Below are 10,402 nucleotides of genomic sequence, written 5' to 3'. Positions count from 1 at the left end.
CTTGATGAACTGGTGGGCCCTGATGGGATGCGCCCATGAGTGCCGAGAGAGCTGGCAGATGTTATTGCAAAGCTGTTCCCCGTCATCTTTGAAAGGTCATGGAGAACAGGAGAGGTGCCTGAGGACTGAAGGAAAGCTAATGTCATGCCATTCTTCAAGCAGGGCAAGAAGGAAGATGCAGAAAACTACAGGCCAGTCAGCCTCACCTCCATCCCAGGGAAGGTGATGGAACAGCTCATCCTGGACATCATCTCTAAGCATGTAAAGGAAGAGAAGGTTATCAGGAGCAGTCAACATGGCTTCCCCAAAGGCAAATCATGCTTGACCAATCTGGTAGCCTTCTATGATGGCATGGCTTGCTGGGTGGATGAGGGGAGAGCAGTGGATGTTGTTGATTGTGGCCTCTTCCAGACTCCCTGTGTCAGTTTGGGTCTTTAACCTCCCTGTGCACTTTTCCAAAGGGAAAGTTGGTTACCTATTAGAATGAGTGCAGGCAAATTGAGGTAGGAGTGCATTAAAATGCTTCAATTCATAGTGTTTCTTCCACCCTATTTTTATCACCTTTACTAGAGAGTAATAGGCCCTTCATTCGTTACCATACGACCCTTGTGGCTCGGAAATGCTGACAGAGAGGTCAAGCTGAGAGTTCAGAAATGTCCTGGGTGAGGAAAACTCGAGAAATTTTAGGGCCAAGGGCTTGGAAATACATTTCTCACCTGCCTTTAAGCCTTTCCTGTTGATATCCATTGTTAGAAAGAGATTCAGACTGCTGTTGCTGCAGATTTTAAAAGGCTTAAAAGTTGGTTCACGATTACCCTTTCTTCAACACTGTGTTAACAGCAGCATCAGTAAAAAGGAAATTTCTCAGCAATAACTGCCACTGGTTTGGGATCATGCTATTCCTTGGTCTGAATAGGTAAAAAGTCACTGAAAGCAGAACACGCACAAAAAAAAATAATCAGCGTTTAACATTCAAGCTGAGCATTTCTGTGGTCAGCCTGTCTTAATTTAGACTGCTAAAGGAAATCATATTCATGTATACGTGAGTAGAACTGGATGGAAAACAGTTTTCCTACATCACAAGTGTTCTCACCGTTTCCAGAATGATGTTGTTCAGCATAAGAATGAATGTGGAGCCTGCAAAGCTCACAGCACATGTCTGTTCTCTGGGCTTCAGCGCCCTGGGCTCTCTTAGGCAGACTAAGGACTTACACCTGACTTCTGCCTATTCCAAGGCATTAAGCCTTGCACTGTTAGAATCATACAATCACAGAACGGTTTGGGTTGGAAGGGACCTTAAAGCCCATCCAGTTCCAACCCCCCTGCCATGGGCAGGGACACCTTCCACTAGACCAGGTTGCTCCAAGCCTCATCCAGCCTGGCCTTGAAGGCTTGTTGGCTGTTCACTAGTTCTTTTTCTACATAGCTTGTCCTAAGATAGAAGTAGGAAGTCACTGTTTAGACTATGTATCAAATACAATGATTAAGTAATAATTATCTTGCAGTATCGTTAAAAGCCAATGTCTGTCAGGACAGTTGTTAGGAACATCATAGCACGTACATGACTAGAAAGTACAGGTAAGTCCAATGTTAAGCAAATGTCTAGGAGGAAGATCAAGTTAAGGATAATGTCAGTGATGAGTTAAAAATAGCAAAATAAACATTTTAATAAAGGGTAGAAGAGATTCTAGAACTGGCTGAACTAGTGTCTTTGCAAAAATGTCTGAGGCATTGATTACAAAACAGCAGAAACGGTGAAAGAAAGCTCAGTTGCTGAGGAACGGCGACTGAAGTGAGAAATAATTCTGTTCAAGAATACAATCGCTTTCACAACCAGTACGAGCAGGAGTGTTTTTAGCTAAGGAAGTTCTGTCAGCTCACAGAGCAGTGACTTTGATGTGTATCAACCAGATTAAGTCCTTATCTTTAGGAAATAGTTTCAATAATCTCAGCTTTGCTTTATTAATGTTACAGATAAACCGCTTGACATCTTTTAAGTCATGTTTGCAATTAATTTCTTTTGTGTCTTTTTTTAAAAATGAAAAGATTTGCATACATTTTAAAAAAACCCAAATGTAAGAAAACCCAGGAAATAATATAGCCATAGCTGTTGAAGAAAATACTGATTATCAAGAACTACATATATGGCAAGAAAGTATATCTTCCTGCTTTTCACTTCTAACATGCTTTTAGAAAAGGATGTATCCTTTGACAAAATTATTACCTGCCTTTCATTTTCACTGAGAAAAAAAAAAACAACCAAAAACCCACCCAAACAAATCATTGCCAAAGAGAAATGGGTGAGATGGAATTCAGCAATTCCGTTCATTCATCTTCACAGCATGTGTGATGCACCCCCGTGCCGAATGCTACTTCTCACAATAATGCAATGAAAAAAAAATGTTGATCATTCTACAGGGGCAGATGTTGCTGTGCTAATTTTAATAGTGCCAAACCGTTCACTTCATACTGGCTTCTTTTGAATTTATGAGAACGGATTAAATACAGAAAGAAGGCTATCGATACCTACAGTTGCTCTCTGCATCTGCAAGGGAGAGGCATGGAAGAGAATGACTCCCACTAATCTAGCACTCTTTCGGATCATTGTATAGGACAGGCTGGAACAACGCTCCCACACCAACAGTAGCCATCTGAAGAGAAGCTCTCCAGTCAGGAAAGTCTGGCACCACACTGAGCCTGTGAACCTTGAACGGATGGTTGGTCACAAAGCCACAAACATCACACGGGTCGGTACATTCGGTAAGTGTGTGAACATCATCTTCCTTTCCGTAGATGACACACGGAAAGAGCGTAGCAGTACCGCGCCGTTTGAATGGAAGTTGTCCACGGTTTCAAAGGAAGTGCTATATACAGTCCCACAGAACAGTGTCTTGCCTTTTTTTTTGCAGACACTCACGCTGAGGATTATGAGGGGTTTCAGGCACCACCTTCACTCACGGGTTACATACTGAAATTCATATTGACACTCATTTGCCTAATTTCGAGAGATGCAAAGTATGTGAAAATGCCTTAAATTTATGGGGATGCTTCTGAAAGCTCATCTGTGCATGACACCAATATTGCCTGGAGAAATCCAATGCACACTAGTAGCTCAACCTCCTCAAACAGATCACAGCTGCAGAGATCAGAATTGCAGAAATCTGGGTTTTTTGGTCTCAGTTCAACAGTTGTTCCTCTCTTGCCTATACAAACCCATGTTGCAAACAAAGCGTGATAAAATATTGTGCCTTTTAACCATATTTAGTATTACTGTCTTCTAAATTACATGTTAGCAAAATACTCGGTATTGTCTGCTTTCCCAGTTAATTCTGTATATACTTTTCCCAGAAAATTCTGTATATTATCCCATTAAACCCTGTTTTAAGTATTCTCAGCACCAGACTGAGGCAACAGCTGGTATTATGGCCTGAGGGTTACTTGGGTGTCTGTAATCACAAACTGAGCATCTCATATGACGTTAAAAACACTTTCCAAGCCTGAGAACAACTACAGTAACTCTCTGTAGCATACCAGCTCTTGCACCGAACTGAGTTGTGGTTTATCATTATATGTAGGTGTTGCTTACAGCTGCATTGCAAAGGTGAAAATGCATTTCAGACTTCAAGAAGCTAATCAATCTTGCCTTTTCAAACCAACAATACTAGTACTAATAAAACACCAAACCAAACCCAGCCCATGATTCTCAAAACTCTTTGCAATGACTTTCAGTGTTGGCTGAATAAACTGTTTTCAAGAGTTCACAGATAAACCTGTTATGGGTTAAGGTCAGCTTGAAAAGAAAAGGTTCTTTAGGAAATTTAAAATCAGAGTCAGTCTTCATTAAAAATAAAACTCACTTATTCAGAAGCTTCAAGCTTTCTACATAGTCAACATAACTTTAAATGTTTAAATAATTTTAAAAAGTTATAATAAATATTTTTGATGTTATAGCATTGCTAATACATGCTGCCTCTATCACTGAATACTCGTACTCTGTGGGCAGACACAACTCCTTAGATCAGTTCTCTTCAAGAGGGATGGCTCTCATGGCTGAGACAGCCACTTTACAGCTCAGCTAATTCAATGCAATTATTTTGTTAACTTCGACGTGGGATGCAGTTTCCCAAATGCTGAAAGTTGATTTCAAGTCTCTGCAGCCAGCCAGTCCTTTTCATCCTCCTGTTAGCGCCCCTTCCCTTCCTTATGCTATCACTACGCTTGGGAAAAAAATACTTGGCTGAGGGGAAGGCAAGATTTCAATTTCTGACAGCAGCATAGATTTACACAGGCTTTGGCCAAGCAAAACATATGTCTTGACCGCAAACAAGATCAGTCTCTTGCGCATCAAGTGTTGTTAATGGCAAAATAGAGGACTCACGTGCAGTTGCACTAGGGATTCCAAGGTCATGAGTTTGGACATCAGCAACCAAAAGGATTCTTGTAATAGCAACCCTCTCACATCATCGTATGCAGTGCTCACCTCTATACATTGACTCGATGTTTGAAAACAAAACGGATTTTGCACAAGTAGCAGTGAACATTGTACAACAGGAATTCTATTACGCAGCCTTCTTTCCCGGACTAGGGTAACCTGACTTCTGGCAAAGCAAGCTCTGGGGTAAAAGTTGCTTTTTGCTGCTCCACTGGAGCTGCGATCTCGTTCCTTCACCAACGGGTCTTGCAGTAGATGTCCTGGGTACAGCATCACCTGGCTCACTCTACGTCACACATCATCTGAAAGCTGCCATCCTCAGCAACCTCCCAAGCAATCACCACCATATATACTGTCATCCCACCACTCTTTCGACTTCTTCCACTCTTTTTTTCTCTTCTACAATCGTCAGAAACTGCTTAGAATAAGAAAGAGCAACAGAAAGAATAAAACGGTGAGCGCAGCAAGGGAACCCTGTTTGCTTGCTGCCTCAAGTGTTGGTATTTGGTGTGCTTTTAGCACAATTGCTAAAAGAACAGCATTTTTATGTCTTGCAAGTTATCCTGTGAGAGCACGTAATTAAGCAAATGACCTTGCTAAGCTTGAGGACCATATTTCATGCTTTGTCTTAAAACCATCTTTGTAATCAATAATCCCTTCTGATTATTGATACAAATGAAATAACCTAGCGTTATAGTTCCCGTGTCACACTCCAAAAATTCTTGAGGGAGACGGAAAAGAGGAGTCTGCACAGTGCTAAAAACCAGCTCTAAGTTAACAGTCGGCATAAGCTCACTCTTGCGTAAGTAAGGTATCATAACTAACATAAGGTAGAAATGTTAATATGGGGTTTTTTTCTCTCCACTTATTTCTCTCCCCTCTTCCTGAGCTTTTCCTTTTCAAATTTTTACTTTTAACAGAGCCATTGTAATCTGGTTGACAGCAGAAGTAGTAACGTGTTGCATATAAATGTAATGTGAGAAACAACACAGGCATTAAACACCTGAATATCCACCGTCTGCAGAAAAGCAAGAACATTCAGAATAAAGATAGGTAACCAGTGCTGAAAGAGGAGTAGCTTTAAGAATCTCAGGCCACTGTGACATTCAGGTACAACGACTGAGAATAAAGAACACAGAGCAACAGCCAACACCACTCCTTTTTTTTTTTGGTGACTTTATCTTAAATCTTTCCATACAATTAGGTACGTGTAACGTGTGTCCCTTAGATGTAGCACTATGAGAAAGAACACAGTTCTCTCTTGTGCTCTGCTCTTTAGGACATAAATCACAGCAGTAAGCAGATTGTTCAAGGGGCAGGCACAGCCATTGTCCATTACTTGTCTAACACCAATTTGCTCCAGGCAAAAATTTGCTTTCAACAAATATCAAGTTTATAAGAAACAAAAAAAAAAACCCCTCAACAACCACAAAACAAAAAAATACTCACAGCTTTGGTTTGGCAAGCACAGGTGGTGGCTCCTTTGTGGGTGAAAGCAAGACAGCTGGAGGTGGGATGGATTTATCACCATTTGGCTTGCTGTTAATCATTCCGTTTACTCCATGAATGGGATGGATGCCATTTGTTTTTTCCTCAGATGAATTGAGCTGTGGTTGAAAGGCTGTCACATCAGATCTCAGCTCGCTGTTGTTTGCTTGGTTGGTCTCTGTATGTTTCTTAGGAGGAAGCTCAAGAGAGCTAATTTCAACGGGAGGAGGTGGTGAGAATTGATGGAAATCATCACTGTTGGATTCCCTTGCCAGTGATTCATGACTAGAGCTTTCTGAACTGGCTAAAAGAAATCAAAAAGAATGTCACTTCTACAAGTGATCAACAGAGTGCATGGTACATACCCACTGTATTTTCAGTTTGTTAAAGGTGAGATCTTTTGGTTCTGTGCAGTTATTTTTCTAGACTTCTTTTTCATAATTTATGCTGAATTAGTTACATGACCGGCTATTCATTTTCTGATGTTGCCCCATGCAAAAGGCACAATAAGGAATGTTACAGACCCCTCTAAATCTATTTCAGGAATCCAGCCACTGAGCTTGGCAAGTGCAGACAACAACAGCTGAAACAGCATTTCCTCTTCCTGCAGTCTCAGAATCGTTTAAGAACAAATCATTTAAAAATGCAGAAGGATGCACGTTTACATGGCACGTTTGCAATGGCAGCGGGGTTAATGCATTCCATGACGATATGTATGTAAACATACTGCAAAGCTAAACATACCATGCCACAGTTCTGCATTTTACAAAAGGCATATGCCACCTTTGGGAGCATAATTTCAGCTGTTTTCGTTTTGCCTCTGCTGCCATCTAGTCTCAGAACCCTAATCCTTAAAAATCTGCCAGGCTTGTGGCAGACATTTTAAAAGTGTATTTTACATTAATAAAAATATTAAACTCGGAAATGGGCCAATAGATAATAAATTGAGTTAGTTTCATATGGATGCTTCGGGGCTGACAACCCCCCCATCTTACAGTGGCCCTTTTCTGCGAGGAAGCAGGCTGATAACTTCACAGTTAAGATAATTATCTAAGATCTATGGTTTTTTTTCCCTTCGTCACATACCTGAACAGACAGTTAGTTGCGCGCTGCTTGTTGCTGAAACGTGTTCATTTGTTGCTGTGCATGTGAAAAGTCCTGAATCTTCAGGAAATGTCTCTGCAATTACAAGGGTACATATCTCTTCTGGAAAGAAACAGAGAAATAAGCTGCATCGTAAGCTATTTAAAGTGCCATGTAATGCTTTGGCGTCGGATGTCAGAAGGACACCAGAAAGTGCTCCTTAGAGAAAGAAATGCTGGGAGAACTGCAGAAGAGCTTCCTACACAAATGGCTTTAATGAAAATCACTTTGTGTCTGAAACAAGTAAATTCAACGAGGTAAATTTTCAGAAGTGGCCCGTCTCGCGCGGTTATTTTGCAGTCACAATGTGCAGTCATTCTACACACGCAGTGTCTTCGTTTTTATGCAGGACAGTACTAATTTCTACAAATCAATGTACTGGTTTTCATACACAGTTAATACTAGCAAGCTCTTTTTGGGTCTCTGAATAACACCACCAACACGAATGTCACATAATCCCTTCTGTCCCTGAAGTGTTCTGTATTTAATGCGGCATTTCAGAGCAAATCCCATTCCCAGTGAAGTCAGGAAAGTATTGTGTCATCACGTCCAGTTACCTTTTCTGTATAAACTGACCAAAATTAAAAACTCAGGATGCATAAGCACTCCCTTTATGCAGAGTTTGGGAAGATCAGCTTCACTTGGAAAGGTAAGCTTCACTTCTTTTAGTTCAAAGAAGGAAAACATTTTCTAATAGGTTTTTTATTTTCTTCTTTCCTAATTTTCATTGTGGAATGTGAGATCACTGTCTCGTTTAGACAGTTAACAAAAAAGTTATGAAATCTTTCTAAATATAAATGACACTGTATCCAGAAAATTCCAGTACTGGAAATGGGCTGAAAATGAATGACTAGCTAAATATTTGGCACAGAATTGTTTTGCAGACAGCAGAACAAGGGTGGGGTGGTGGTGTGGGGTTGGTTTTTTTTTTTAATGCCTTTTTTTTTTTTTGGCAACACAAACCACTCATTCTGTGTAGCTGCAAGAGGCATGTCTGGTAATACTGCAGTACGTTGGATCTTATCTGACGCAGATGAAGATTAATGACTCATGAAAGGTCTTATCAGGAAAGTAATGGGTAACACAAGCTATTTTTTTAACTACCAAGATCAGCTTTTTTGGAGAGTCCTGGGTATGTTGTAAACAGTTGAAGCTATATTGTTAACCACACGTGCGTACTCTCGGACTGAAGTGGCTCTGGGGATGCAATCTGATACATGCAGCATACTAGTTTCCTGTTCATTTAACAGCAGAATTCTGAAAGCTGGGGATTTCAGGAGTGCAAAAGAAAAACACTCCCACCATGCTCAGAACTGCTGTTCGAATGAGGGCAGAAGTACTACAAAATATAACAACCAGCAGAATTCCTATTTTCCAAGCGCCAGAGCTAATTAATGACCAATGTTCTTTCAGTTTTTTAGGTATGTAAAACGGTCACATGAGAAGAGCTGATCTTCACTCTTCAATGATAAAACTATTCTAACGGGTTCCACCATGATGCAGTTTGTTCACTGGAGCGGTGTATTTGAAAATTCTACATGCTAAATTGTAGTAACCCTTGTAAAAGAAATCAAAAGTAAATTAGTGATTAAAATAATCAGATCTTAAAGCTCAGTCTTCTTAGCTGGATGGGCAAACTGCATCACAGTTGTGATCAGTCATAAGAAAAGTGGCTAAATTGAAAACATAAAAACCCCTAAGAACGAATCAAAAGGCAGCTTGGGCAAAAAGCATGTGTAAGCAAGACATTGCCATGGTCTCTATTAATTTTGCTCCACCCAAACCGAGAAGCACTGACCTCCTGGTCCTTGTTAAAAGGCTTACTACTGTGAAAAGCATAGAAATAAAATACTAATTTGACAAAAAGAACATTATTTAAAGATTTCCATAACGCACTCTGGATGCATAGTGCTCTGACTGTTTTTCTAGCTTTACATCCTGACATACATAATTGTGGGGGGTTTTTTCCTCTTACTGAGCTAAGTAGAATCTGATGATTTGAAGTAAATAATGTCTGTTCTACTTCCCGGCAATCATCAGCTGACAAATAATTTCATCACAAAAATGCGTTCCAGAAAGCAGCTCTGAAATGCTGTTCTCAGGGCCTTAAAACATATTTAACACTTGACTAAATGAACACAAAAGCATTCTGTTCACTGAAACATGTAAAATGCTTAGGCATGCAAGTACTTGACTATTTTGTCAGTTATTTAGAAAGATTACATTTTACAGAGTAATCCTTTCCCTTTATGGTTGATGAGTCCATTAGAAAGAATGGTCTTTGGTAAGGCAGAAAACTGTTGCATTTTAACAAATCTCATCACGGGCAATGTGTTTAATTCAGAATGTTTCTTGTATCTGCACCTTCATCTCCAAACGTGATCATTACCTTCCTCCACTGTACTGCACATACGTCCTGGGATATAAGTACTGTCTTTAATTAGTAGTTGTTCATTATGATGCAATGGACAGGGCTAATTCTCTAGGTTCAAAGCTGTAAGTTTTCTGCTACACAAAGACAGCAGGTAGTCACAGTGGTGGTTTCCTGGTAAAAATCCAACCAAACACAACACTGCTGTCTTGTAGACAACTTTTCTCTTGTTCTCCCTCTTGCTCCTCTATCCATCATGTTTAATTACGGTTAAAGGCAAAGCAACGTGCTCATCAGGTGACGTCTCAGGTACTTGTGCATCTTTCAGATAAAGAGAATGGGGAATTCTGGAAATAAAGAATTATGAATATGCAGAGGGGCATAATAGATGGCAGTATTGCAGACCTATAGCTGCCTTAACTTCCAATAACACAATGAAAAAGGTTTTTAGTTTAACTTTTTCTGATGATCATTATTTCAGACACTTTCATTCAGTCAGGCAGCAGTTCTGGCTTATTTAATTGGCTTTATGCCACTCAAGAAATGAAGAGACAAGTTTTTAAAAACAACAGAACTATGGTTAAAGCTATCGCAAACAGCCCTTACAAAATACTAAGAAAACTGGACAACAGCAGATGTGATTATGGGCAATATAATGCAGTTTTAGGGTACAGTACCTAGGTTACAGCATAAGTAATCAACACCCCAGATGGTTGCTATCTAGGCAGTTCAGGTACAGTCAGTAAGAGTACAGCTGTGGCAACATGGACCTAAAGCAGTTTTCAGGTCTGAGGAGAAATTAAGCCACTTATTGGGGTCAAGAAAAAGTTGCTAGAGCTTCCACTCCAAGGCATTTATGATGCTGTAGAAGCCTAAGCAAGCTAGTTTGGAGTTGCCAGGTATAAACATCAAAGCTAAAATCAACATATTCTGCAGCGTAACTATGATATGGAGTGCTGCATCCAGCT

The 10,402-nt window shown here is 40.2% G+C and overlaps 1 protein-coding gene across 1 annotated transcript; it reads right to left on the bottom strand.

Moving 5' to 3' along the window:
* Window positions 1-5,877: 5,877 nt before the first annotated feature.
* Window positions 5,878-7,126, bottom strand: LOC104508074 (palladin-like; the record flags this gene model as incomplete). The annotated part of the gene is made up of 2 exons (XM_010149566.1): window positions 5,878-6,224; window positions 7,007-7,126. Coding segments are annotated over 2 exons (467 nt in total), but the record flags the coding sequence as incomplete, so codon positions are not given.
* Window positions 7,127-10,402: the final 3,276 nt, after the last annotated feature.

The sequence above is a fragment of the Eurypyga helias genome, unplaced genomic scaffold (genome assembly GCF_000690775.1).
Source record: "Eurypyga helias isolate BGI_N326 unplaced genomic scaffold, ASM69077v1 scaffold41143, whole genome shotgun sequence".
Lineage (NCBI taxonomy): Eukaryota > Metazoa > Chordata > Aves > Eurypygiformes > Eurypygidae > Eurypyga > Eurypyga helias.
The sequence above is the reverse complement of the archived record's forward strand: the minus strand, read 5'-3'. Positions and strand labels throughout refer to the sequence as shown.